This window comes from Solanum stenotomum, chromosome 12, assembly GCF_019186545.1.
Source record: "Solanum stenotomum isolate F172 chromosome 12, ASM1918654v1, whole genome shotgun sequence".
NCBI classification, from domain to species: Eukaryota; Viridiplantae; Streptophyta; class Magnoliopsida; order Solanales; family Solanaceae; genus Solanum; species Solanum stenotomum.
Window position 1 is genome coordinate 31,524,072 of NC_064293.1, and position 13,650 is coordinate 31,537,721.

The following is a 13,650-nucleotide window of genomic DNA, read 5'->3' on the forward strand; positions in this document are numbered from 1 at the left end:
TTGTTTAAGGATTTGCGTGTTGTACATAAGAATGTAACAAACTCACCTAAATTGAGGCAAATATCATGCCATCCTCACTGAAAAAGAATAGCAGAAACTTGCACGGCAGTGACTTGTAACACATTTTTTAAACAGAAAAGCACACTTGGTCAGGCAAAAAATTATGGACCTTTCTAGCAAGCCCAAACTAGAAACAACAAAATAACTTAAACTAAAGAAAACTAGTAAGTAGCATCTAGAGGCGTATTCAGAATTTTGAAAGAATGATAACTATTATAAAAAAAAGAAAAAAAGGACAAATACACCCCTAAACTATCGTAAATAGTATTTAGATATCCTCCGTCATACTTTTTGGGACATTAGTGCCCCTGCCGTTAAAAAACTAGAGCATATATGCCCTTCACTCTATTAGAAGACTAAATGAAAACACGTGGCACAATCTTATCCATTGATTCGATATTTAATAAATGTCGGATCTGTGGATAAGATTATGACACGTGTATGTCCATTAGTATAAAGGGTATATATGCTTAGTTTTTAGACAACAGGGGCACCAATATCTCAAAAGTATGACGGAGGATATTTGCATACCATTTACAATAGTTCGGGGTATATTTGTCCTTTTTCCCTAAAAAAAATGGATCTAAGATATAAATTTGTCCTAATTGACCAACTATAGGTTCAACTATAATTATACTTCGAGACATCTATATTTAAGTATTTATATAACACTGATATATACAATTTAGGAAGAGCACATGAATCCGGTGATCCCCACCTAGATACGCTCCTGGTAGCATCTAATTCATCAAGATTTTTTCGTTGTCCTAAAGTATTTAAACTCAAAATTTCAACTTAAAGATTTTTAAAAAATGCTATAGTAATACCTCTATTTCTATAATAACCATACAATGCCGCGTTTATTGCTCCAAAATGTTCACTAGTATGCCTACCACACTATTTCAATTGATCCACTTTCGCAATGAATTTTGATTATAATATAATTTTTGTCATATGATATTCAGAAAAAGTTACTACAATTGATAGTACTCATTTTAAAAATGTATTTTAGAAAAAAATAAATTATTAAGTCATTTAGCTTAACTCAATTCAACAAAATTGGTCATTTAGCTTAACTCAATTCTACAAAATTGGTCAAATGGACAATAAATAAGAGTACCAGTTTTACAAAACTAGTCAAAATAAAAGTACACCATTTTTACAAAATTAGTCATATTGATGAACAGTGTCTTAATTTGGAACTATTATGACGTGGCAGTTACACATTAACAGGTGAAATTAACATACGAGGATGACAGAGAATGTTGTAAGACTTTAAGAGGAAAAAAAGAAATTAAATTCTTTGTATAGTTTGGTCTGTTTACAAATAAATTGATTGGAGCAAACACAGAAAATCACGCTTCTTTCTTCTTCAGCATTAGGGTTTAAGCAGATTCCTTCTAGGGTTTCTGAAAAAAATGGTGATTGACAATTCCAAGAAATTGAAGACAGCAGTTGAGGAAAACGCCCAACAAATTGATACTGGTGGTGTTTCCTCCATTGAGAAGCTTCAGGAAGTTCAAGATGAACTTGAAAAGGTTTAATCTTTAACACTTTTTGTAATGCATGTTGTGTTTTTTGTTTAAAATTTTCAGATTTTTCTATTAGTGTTTGATTGTGGAGTTTTAGTAGTTTTTCAACCCCTTTTGATATGATTCTGCATTATGGGAACTGTTGAAATTTATGTTTTCGATGCCCTTTCACTTGTTTTAGAGAAAGAAAAGATTTTGTTTTAGGTTTCTGCTTTAATAAAACAGATTGGTCATTTGATTGATTGATCGATTGATTGTTCATTGCTTTTTAACTTAACTTTGTGTGCTGTATTAGAGGATCATTCGTTTTTTGGGATTTACGATTAGGCTAGATTTTGTTGGAGATGTTGTAGAGTGAGTAGACAGCATTAAGTGTAAACATGGGAGAAACATCTGAAGTTTGTGTGCTGTATTAAAGGATCATTCTGTTATCTTTTGGGATTGACGATTAGGTTAGATTTTGTTGGAGATGTTGTAGAGTGAGTAGACAGATTTAAGTGACAAGAAGGGAGAAAATCTGAAGTTTGTGTGCTGTATTAGAGGATCATTCTTTCTTTTGGGATTTACGATTAGGTTAGATTTTGTTGGAGATGTTGTAGAGTGAGTAGACAGATTTAAGTGTAAACAAGGGAGAAAATCTGAAGTTTGTGTGCTGTATTAGAGGATCATTTTTTTTTTTTTGGGGATTTGCGATTAGCTTAGGTTTTGTTGGAGATGTTGTAGAGTGAGTAGAGCTCAAAGTGTAAAGAAGGGAGAAAATTTGAAGTTTGTTGATGGACAGAATTACCTAGTACGTGGGATGTAGCAGGTACAACAACAACAACAACAACATACCTAGTGTAATCCCGCAAGTGGTTGTCTTGTGAAGGCAGAGAGGCTCTTCTAGAAAGACTCTAGGCTCAAGTAAAACAGTTCTAACTAGGTAATGAAAAGAAAATTCAGTAGTGAATAAGTCATGTTAAAAACAATAGAGAAAAGAATAGCCACAACAGTAGCAGGTATCCCTTGGAATTGGTTGAGATGCGTGGAAGATGGCTTGAATACCATGGTTATCAACAAAAAATAAGATAAAATTTGAAGTTTGTTACTCCTTTCGTCCTAAATTGGTTGTTGCTTTTTTGCTTCTCAAGATTCAAAGTATGTGAACTTTGATCAATTTTTTTAAAATGTGTGTTTTGATCATATTGACATGACAAGAATTGCAACTTATAGTACTTCCCATATAGTTTTTGAGTATCTAAATTTTAGTTTTATGATATTGAGTTGATCTAGTCCAATTTAGCTTAAAAAGTTAATCCAATTGACTCTCTAAAAGGGAAAAGCGACACTTATTTTGGGATGGAGGGAGTATTAAATTCCTCTGTAATTGGAAATGATTAGTTGAACAATTGTCCTTTTGTTTTTTCTTAGCGTCGAAAATATATTTAGTGTAAGTTACAAAGGGAGAAGACAAGAAGCGTTTTATTGCTAGGGTACACTTGTTAACTTCTTAAGGTGACGTGATGGATTAAATGGAACAAAAGAAGGGCTGATGTTTAGTTCTAGATCTTTGAAGTTGGTTTTCTTAAACCAAATGGTAGCCTTTAAATATGGCTAGATTTTACACACTTCACCAGCGAAAGGGGATCCTTTCCAAAACATTAAGGCACTTAGGCACATAATCTCTGCTGCTAGCGCTCCTGAGTCCTGATTTAATTATGACGTGTCATTATTGATGGTGGTAGTATAAAAAGGAGTATAATAAATTGTCAGTCTCTTGCTAGAGATTACTATCAGTTCAAAAGATGGACCTTGGGCGTAACTCAACCCCAAAAGCTAGCTCATGAGCTAACTTTGCCCTAAACGACATAAAAAGACTACAATCCATACAGCCAACCAATGCGTTACTAACACTATCTGATTCTCCATGTATTTATATCTCCTTCTCCCCTAAATTTCTCTCTCGTCATTTATTCTTTTATTCCTTACCAAATTTTCTTGTCTCCTCTTCAATAACTCATAATCCCATCATCTCATAGAAATCTGTCAGATATCACTCATTATGGCTTGCTAGCTTCAATATTCAGCTAATCCACTGTTGGCCACACTCAAAGGGATCCTCTAATTTACAGTGCACTTTATATTCTTAGAGTTTGAATGAAACTTCCATATTAAATTTTGGCTATTTGGATTTCTGGAAACCATCACAAAGTATTAAGTGACTTCGAAATAAACATTGAATGTTGGATCACGGATAGATGAATTGCACAATACGTCTATAAGAAAACGAAATAGAAAGTAACGTCTTTTCAGAAAGGAGAGGGAATCCATCTAGTGAATTAAAGGTGCGAAAAGCGAGCAAGTTTGACCCATTAACAATTAGCAAGACCAATTCATTTGTGGAAAAGAACAGCGTAGTGTTTGGAAAAAATCTACAGGAAAAGTGTGAAGACTTATGATGGTAATAAATCATGTAATGAACTATGATTGCTAATAACTGATAAGTGGTCTGATTCTTTTCTATCTAAATCAGTTCAGTTTAGAGCTTATGGACATGATTGTTGATAATTGATGAATGGGATGCTTCATTGATTCATTTCCCTCTTTTATATGGGATAACTGAGAAATTCCTGAAGGCTAGCAGTTATGCTTTATTTTCCTATTGGACATTGACATAATTCTTGAGATCCATTAGTTTAAATTTAGGATTGAGATTTGAGACTTAGTTGATTGATGCAAGTCTGGAACTAAAATCATATAAGATTTTGTTTCGTGTGTCTGACATAGTAGCATACTTTGACTCGGCCCTATTCTGTGATCCATTTAACACGTGCCCAACTTTGTGGTGTGTATAATTGCAAATTGAGATAGTTATTATATATTTTTTTTGGTATATTTAATGAGATCTTTTCTGGTATATTATTTAGTATGTTTGCTTCAAGTCCAATATTTTTTATGAGTCTTCTAGTTCTATCAAAGATTTATATGGTAGATGAATTTAGAGAACTTCTACTGTTTGCTTTTTTATGTGTAATTCTAATTTATATAATATTGGACTGATATGAGCTCAGATGATGCAATATGGACAATGAAGATTCATAAAGCTGACCCCAATTTCTTGGGATTGAGGCATAATAGTTGGTGTAATTTACATGTTATATTCCAGCATTTGGCAGTGGTTTTTTTGATCCCGACCTTCCAAAACGTTTTTTTGAAGTATCCAATGCTCACGTCATTGACTGATTGACATGTGCCAAACTTCTGAGTACATATACACATCTCTTTTGGCAAGTACATATTTTTGTGCTTTATGGATCACTGCAAAATGTGTTATCATGTCCATAAGGTGGCCTAGCTAGAAAACACCTACTAACGATAATAAGCAGCCATAGCTGTTCACTTTAATTGGGTCTGGGCCTCTGGGGTAAGAACTTAGTTCATTCCCTGACAATTCACGTGAAGTATAGTTTTATCCAGTTCTTTTTAGCTCTATACCCATACACCTTCTTTGAGATTCTGCTTCCCTTGTGTGCTCAACATAATAGTATAAAAAAGTTACTGTCTCAACAAAACTGGTTCAAGTACCTATCAATTTGATGTTCTCAATTGCATCTAAATTTGTTTAGCAAATGCTGTTAATATCTTTTTATGACCTTCCATTTTTTATTTGCATTGTGCAGGTGAATGAACAAGCTAGTGAGGAGGTATTGGAAATTGAACAGAAGTATAATGAGATAAGGAGGCCTGTTTACGAGAAACGAAATGAGCTCATCAAATCAATTCCTGACTTTTGGGTGACTGCCGTAAGTCCAGTCAATATCTTTCCGGATTTCAATTAGCATCCCTGTAGTGGAAAATTGAGTGATAATGACAATTTTTATCTGTAATTAACTTTTGTCTATGCAGTTCTTGAGTCACCCTGCACTTGGTGAGCTTTTGAATGTGGAAGATCAGAAGGTTTGACATGTTATTCAACTTCACTTGTGTTAGAGGACTTCCTTCGGAATGTCTTAAATGTTTTGTGATATAGCCTTATTATAGTGCCTGTTGTTTAAATTGTTCTTAGATATATTATGTGAGGATGGTATCTTCTTTTCTTAACAATGTTCTTCCTTTGATTTAGATCTTCAAGTACTTAGATTCTCTTGATGTGGAGGATTTCAAGGACGTGACATCCGGCTATTCCCTTACTTTTGTAAGTTCTTTGTTTTTGAAAACACTCCTCCTTACTTGAAGGCTGTACTAAATATGCATCAGCAGCTTATATCATCTCACAGTGTTTGCAACAAGTTGCTGCTGACTTTCTATTTTTTTTTTTCTTTCAACCTGCAGATATTCAAACCAAATCCTTATTTTGAAGATACAAAACTGGTCAAGACATATACATTCCTTGATGAAGGATCAACCAAGATAACTGGTACAGCTATTAAGTGGAAGGAAGGCATGGTAATGGCTACCTCTGTGTAACTTGTTATGTGTTAGAAGCCTCCTTTTCCATGGAAACTTGATGAATAACTGTAATTTGAAGGGTGCGGCTTATGGTGGTAATCCTGAGATGAAAGGGAACAAGCGGCCAGCATCAGAAGACAGGTAATTGTTATTCACTTTCTCGAGTATATAACTGACCTTCTGGGATTGTTAATTCCATGCTTTGAGGTAGGAAGCTCCCTGATTTTGACAACAAAGTCTTGAGTAGTTACAAAGATTATTCAAGAAAAGATTTGGAAGGAAAATGAAAATCTGACCAAGGAAGGAAAATCTTATGTATTGATTTATTTATTTTTTAATTATTTTTATGTATTGATAATTGTTCCATACATTGCTTGGTTAAATTTCTAAAACGTTAGCATGTGTCTAATTTCTATTGATATGGTGAGAAGAAGTATCTGAGATCTTTTACTAACCGTATATTATATCACCAATAACCATATGCTGATGGATGCAGCTTTTTTAGTTGGTTTTCTGAGACTCAGCTGAAAGACATTGCGGATGGGCTTAGTGATGAGGTAATTGTTGTATCTGACTGCTTGAAATTATTTATTTTGTTGCATTCATTGCTAATCATTTGATGAGTTCATAATCATATGGCAACTTATGTAACGATTTATTGATGAAATAAATTATCTTTTGTCTTTTCTCTGATTTCCTTATCAGAAACTGAATACATTGTATAGTGCAACAAACATAAGCTTTTAAAAATCCAGTTTCTTTCAGATATTAAATATGTTTCCCTGTGACTGCAGGTGGGCGAGATAATTAAGGAGGACTTATGGCCTAATCCGCTGAAATATTTTAACAATGTAGTGACATTTTACCTTTTCTTTCAAGGTTATCTGATGTATTGTCCTTTCTTCTTCCCGTCTTCAATCTAAGAGAAATTTGTTCTTTGCTTGTAGGAAGCTGATGAAGAAGATTCTGATGGAGACGAGGACACGGACGAGGACGATGAAGATGAAGAGGTAAATATTGATGAGATTAGACCATCGTCTTTTTTGAAGTTGCTTGATTTGGACCTTCTGGTTTTATGCTATAAGCTTTTCTGACCAACCTATTGGATCTTCTGATTATTTATGGTTAAATCACTTAAATGTACTGTGATGTTATTGCTGTCCTTTGGTCCGTTCCTATCTCACTGTTCCTTGTTAAAAGTAGAAACCTTTATTTGCATAATAGATGGTGCAAATGTCATGAAACAAACATCTAGAGATGCATAATTATCCCCTAAACATTTTAGTGTTTGAGCTGGCCAATTTGGATCTGAGCTTCTTTAGGCCTTGGATTTTCACAACTACTATTGTGTCTTGACTCCAATGACAACCGTTCCCTTCAAGATGCTACAGCCAGAACCACACAACTTTAGTAATGGTAAATAGAAACTGATGCAACTGTGGTGAATTCAGCTGTCTTGGATTGCTTTAGTAATCGATGGTCATAGTACCGTTCAATCTGACGATTAATTAAAACCTTGGAAGGACACAAGCACATACCAAAGAAAGTGGTGGGACATAGGTAACAGGTAATACGAGGGCAAGCTGAGGCATTAGGGGAAGACATCTACACTTTTCAAATGTAGTTTATAGCCTTATGCTTCCAGGACAGAGAATTGACATTATTCTTAAACACATGTATTCATCTTTTACCACTTGAAAGGAGGGGATTTCAGGGTAAATTGGGACAAAAACGTCTTGGAGTCCCATATATGTGGTCCAACCTTCCATAGAAGTAAAAAGGCTCCAAGCTACAAAATTGCATTTGCAATACGTAATTGTTTATTTGTATGACTTCTCCTGAGGAAAGGTGACTTTACCTTACCAGAAACTAGCTCATTACTTCCCGCCATGTGTAGATGAAATATGAATTTTAGGTGTGCTGAATTGCTAGAAAGTTGCCACTCATGTCATGTATGTGTATCATACACAAAGGAGTTATATTATCCAGACAACAGTCAAATTAGTGATATACATCTATAATTACGTTTAATATTTGCAAAATCTGTCTTGAAGGCTTTATGTAATTTATATATCTGAGATTGAAAATGAATTACCTAAATGCTTATCTCATTCCTTTTGGTATATACATGCTTTTAATTGATATTGTATATGCTCTATTTTTGAAAATGCGCTGACATTTGAAGTTTGGTTATGACATCTTATATAATGGGCTTTTAAACTAATCTTTTATTCCTCTCTATCAGGATAACGACGACGACGATGATGAGGCAGATGAGGATGATGGCTGAACTCACCCTTAGCTCTTTAATTTATCCCTTCTTCTAAGCTTTGCTCAAATTGATGTCAAATATAACGTTAAAACTTGTTGCATAATCAAACTCATAGGTACCTTTGCCATCTGATTAGACAGTTTAAAAAAAAAAAAGAACTATTTCGTAGCTAGCCAACTGCTGGTGGATTTACCTGGGACGGATATAGTAGATGCCTTTGATACACCAAAACTCTTCAATCCTGGCCTCATTTGATTGGCAAGTTGCGGTTTTCTTTAGTAATCTGGTTAAAGAGGCACCACGGTGCTCCACAATATGATAGGTTTAAGATGAGTCTAGGAGCTTTTGAGTTGCTCATTATTTGGGGTAGGGGATTATAATATGAGAAATTGAACCTCACCAACTAGGTGGGAGTTCGGGTAGGAGGTAGCCAATCAACTAAGCTACTAAAATCCTCTATACATTGATTATAAAGACTGTTTGGTTTAAAAATCTTCAGCAACGTTTATCATCACAAGAAAGAAGACTAAAGCTGTTTGATAAAGAAAAAATGATTTTAGTTTTGTAAAATCAAATCTGTACAAAAGTTGGCTTTTACGATGACCTCAGAAAATTTGTTGTTTAAAAATTATTTGAAATATTTTCAACATTTACTTAAAGTTTCAACAGCTAATTGTCAGAACCGACCAATTAATGAGCGAAAATAGCATATAAAGTTTTAAGAAAATAATAATGCATATTTTCGTACATATTGTGTTTTATATATAAATTGTGGTGATTGAGTTTATATGCGTGTAACTCAATTAATTTTATATTACAATTAACTTCATCGTGGACTAATAGAATGAATCACGTTAAGTAAAAAATAAAATACTTGAGGATACATAAATGACTAATATATTCTTCAAATTAACTTGGTTTGATGTATACATAAATGAAAAAAAAAAAACCATTTCATGTTTTACACCATTAACACTAATTACATAAAGCATTTTGTCTCAACTAAATTACTAGCCTCTCAAATGAGTAATGTAGAAAGTACTTATTCAGCAATTCATTTTTACTAGTCAATTTTAACATACAAACATATTTTTCATGCTTTATTTTTAATATTAATTATTTATTTCCAAATTGTTTTTCAAGATTCAAAAGAAGCATGAATTGATGACATTTTCCTTTGACAGACTCTGTGTTTTATAGACTTCAAATTGATCTATTTTACCAACCAAACGAGAAACTAAAAGGTGAATAAAATAAATTCCACAAAAGGGATATACATGTGCGGTGTGCCATACAAAAGAAAGCACAACTGCAACAACAATTGTTGTGGTGAAGTAGTAATAAATACTCCTTCATTTTTAATTAAGATGTTTTGGGTTTGAGTTCCTGTGATACGGAATTGCCTTTACTAGGGTGCGTTTTAGCTCTAATATGAGACTTTTCAGTGTAAATTTAAATACAGTTGATGTGGATATCGAACACCGAGTGAGAAACAAAAAAAAAAAGTACAACTGCTAGTATTCTACTATATAATAAAAGGGAGTTTATGATGGGACATTCTACTTTTTACAAATGACTTAAAAATTATCTTAATAAATCATTTACAAATTACTTAAAATATTTAAAAGATATATAATAAAATAGGTTGACTCTTAGAATTCTATCAGGGTCACATATATCGGGACAGAAAAAATAACATATATCATTTTAAAATTACCAAAAAAGTATTATAAATAATAATAATTAACAACTTAAAATATCTGAAAGACATTTTAAAAGGGTTAATTTTGTAATTTTATCCATATCACATAAATTAGGACAAAGTGACCAGTAATGTAGGTTATTTGAAACTTACATAAAAATATTATAAATCACAATAATTAATAACTTAAAACATTTTTAAAAAAATTATGAAAATTTGGATGACTCTCCAAATTCCATTTGTGTCACATAAATTGAGACAACAAAAATAACATATATTGGGTCCATTTTAATTTATTTGTCATAAATCATGATAATTGACAACATAAAATATGTTTTGAAAAAGATACAAAAAATTCCACTGATTCTTGAAGTTAATTTATCATAAAAATATTATAAATCATGATAATTGACAATATAAAATATTTCAAAAATAAATACATATAAAAAAATTCGATTGATTCTTCAAATTAATCTATCGTTAAAAATTATGTATAAAATACAATAAATCGTGATAATTGACAATTTAAAATATTTATTAAAAAAAACACAAAAAAAAATAAAATGACTGATCTATTTATAAATGACTTAAAAAGATAAATCATTTACATATGACTTCAAATATTTAAAAGATATATAATAAAATAGGTTGACTCTCAGAATTCTATCAGACTCGCATATATTGGGACAGAAAAAATAATACATATCATTTTAAAATTACCAAAAAAGTATTATAAATAATAATAATTAACAACTTAAAATATCTGAAAGACATTTTAAAAGGGTTAATTTTGTAATTTTATCCATATCACATAAATTAGGACAAAGTGACCAGTAATGTACGTTATTTGAAAGTTACATAAAAATATTATAAATCACAATAATTAATAACTTAAAATATTTTTTTAAAAAATGAAAATTTGGATGACTCTCCAAATTTCATTTCTGTCACATAAATTGAGACAACAAAAATAACATATATTGGGTCCATTTTAATTTATTTGTCTTATTTTTTTAAGTTTTTTTTATATTTAAAAATTGCGTAAAAATACTATAAATCATGATAATTGACAACATAAAATATGTTTTGAAAAAAATACAAAAAATTCCACTGATTCTTGAAGTGAATCTATCGTAAAAATACTATAAATCATGATAATTGACAACATAAAATATTTCAAAAATGTTGTGTGTGGTAGTCTTATTATGCCTTAAATAACGTCAAAGAAAGTACAAGTTTGTGATAAAAAAACTTATTCATTTATCCACGCAAACAATCGCTTCAAAAACTCGATTATTAGCCCCAAAACATACCATTTATATTATTGGGCCCGTGCATAGCACGGGCAACATTATCTAGTAATAAGATAAGATGCTGTTTGGTTTGAAGACAACTGTGACGAGGTTAGTATTTTTGGATTAGTTTTTTCTGATATTATTTTTCGATTAATTATATTGTTTGGTTTATTGTGTTACAAATAAGATGCATCGCATATTTTTTAAGAAAAGTAGTTTGACTTGACATGAAGTTCAAATTGTTACTGAATATGTAAATATGTTATTCTTTATAAAATTGATTAAAAAGAAAAGTGAATCATAAAATTTGGAATAGAAGAAATAATTGATACTAAACATTTGAGTTTACTTTTATATTTTCTCGATCAGATTATTTTTAATTAAAATGAAGTATTTTGAACATGAATAGTATATATATTATGATAATATATTTATATTAATTATTAAAGGGCATGCAAAGTAAAAGTAAACTAATGTAATTTTCATTATTATGTGATTTAATAAAGTAAAATACATGTTAATTAATTAAGATTAAGTAAAATGAACTATAAATTTAAACACATGACATGCATGTATTGGATTGGTGTATACACCCGGTGCGGATAAGTTTTACTCTTTATTACTCCATCTATTCATTTTTATTGGTTTATTATTTTTAAAATAGATTTTTTTTACTTGTCATTTTATATATTAGAAAAAAAGAATATCTTTTTTCATATTTTATTCTTAGCATTAATTTTTTTAAAAAATAAATTCAATACTTAATATTTTTAAACATCAATTTATAGTAGTAACGTAGTAAAATAGTTTTTTTGTTTCCCATGCGATGTGCGAAGTCCACATTAGAACATCAACATATTAAGTGAATTATTAAGACATTTTTTTGACATATTAAGTGAATTGTTGAGACATTTTCTTTTCTTAGAAAGTAACATTTAATTTTTGTCCTAAAATATAATTGGGTTTGAAGAAAATTGTGCTAAAAAATGGAAGCAACGAGAATCAAACCGCTGGCCACACAAGGACTTAAATGATTATACTGTCAACTCATGTTGGGACTAAGTGTGTTCATTTGTTAATAATATCCCAAAATAATTATGAATATTTTATTTATATACACGCTATAATTTTTCGACAAAAAGTCACCCTTGCTTGATTGTAGCTCCGTCCCTGGTTGTGTGCATTCATGAAGATATATGGTGAAGTTGTTGGTGTATTGAAATTAGTAAAGTGTTTGTTTTAGATCCCAGAATTTTGAGATTCAAAAAATTTTACTAGTAAATTTTATGATTTTAATTTCATTTGAAACAATAATTATACAAGGACCTATTTTTTTCCTTGTTATGAAACTAAAAAATAAAATTAAAACCTACTCATTAAACGTGTGATGTCTTTTTATTTTCATTCTAATGTAGATATAGTAAAGCGCTCCTTATGTGATACGTGTGATATGTCCTTTTATTTTCATTCTGATGCAGATACAGTTAAAGCTCTCCTTGTGTAATTTTCCATAAGATTATTGTAATTTAATAAAATTGTAGTAATTGATTTGAAAGTTTTAATGTCTAGATTTTAATACAATTCAAATAAGAAATATTTTTAGGAGTTCTTACATACTATAAATAAGTAAACATGTAATATCTTTTTTATTATTATTATTAATTTAGAAGTTTTAAATATTAGGATAATAAATAAATAATTATTATTTGACAGTAATAGTAAATTCAGTCTACCGGTTAGTAAACTCCATCTATCAAGAAATGGACAAATAGAATGAATAAAATAAAATACTTAAGGATTCTTACTAATATTTGGTTTGTCACTGTGTTTTTAAAAGTGATTTTCAATCATTTATTTTTTTGTGTAAAATCTTAAACCGACAATCAAATCGATAATGATCAATAGTCGATAAGTCAATATCTGGTTCTATAATGGTTTAGCATGTCTACAAACCGATAATCGATAAGTCGAATAGATAAATTTCAAAATCGAACCGAATTGAACCAACCGATACGCAACCCTAAATTTGATCTAATGCATAAATATACCTTCGGTCATTTTACTTTGTATCCTATCAGCTATGAGCAGAGGCGGATCCAGGATTTCGAGATTGTGGGTGTCATATCGTTATGTTCATCAAATCGATCAAATACTAACCTATTTTGCCTTGTTAATAGCGACTTGGGACGAATTTGTTCAGTTATTCATCCTTTCAGTCTATGAGGATAAATAAATCCAACAAAAAAAAAACTAAGATAATTTGTACAAAGAATATTTTTTTCCCAATAATATTAGTATAATATAAAATAAATTAATAAATATATCATTCATTTATAATTGCACTCGGCAAGTTTTCTTATT

At 30.8% G+C, this 13,650-nt stretch overlaps 1 protein-coding gene across 1 annotated transcript; it reads left to right on the top strand.

Moving 5' to 3' along the window:
- Positions 1–1,347: 1,347 nt before the first annotated feature.
- On the top strand, positions 1,348–8,469 carry LOC125847794 (NAP1-related protein 2-like). Its single transcript, XM_049527490.1, has 10 exons — positions 1,348–1,598; positions 5,252–5,374; positions 5,478–5,528; positions 5,695–5,766; positions 5,904–6,017; positions 6,100–6,161; positions 6,517–6,577; positions 6,815–6,871; positions 6,968–7,030; positions 8,266–8,469. The coding sequence occupies exons 1-10, from the start codon at positions 1,479–1,481 to the stop codon at positions 8,308–8,310; spliced, it is 768 nt and encodes a 255-aa protein (XP_049383447.1). The 5' UTR covers positions 1,348–1,478; the 3' UTR covers positions 8,311–8,469.
- Positions 8,470–13,650: the final 5,181 nt, after the last annotated feature.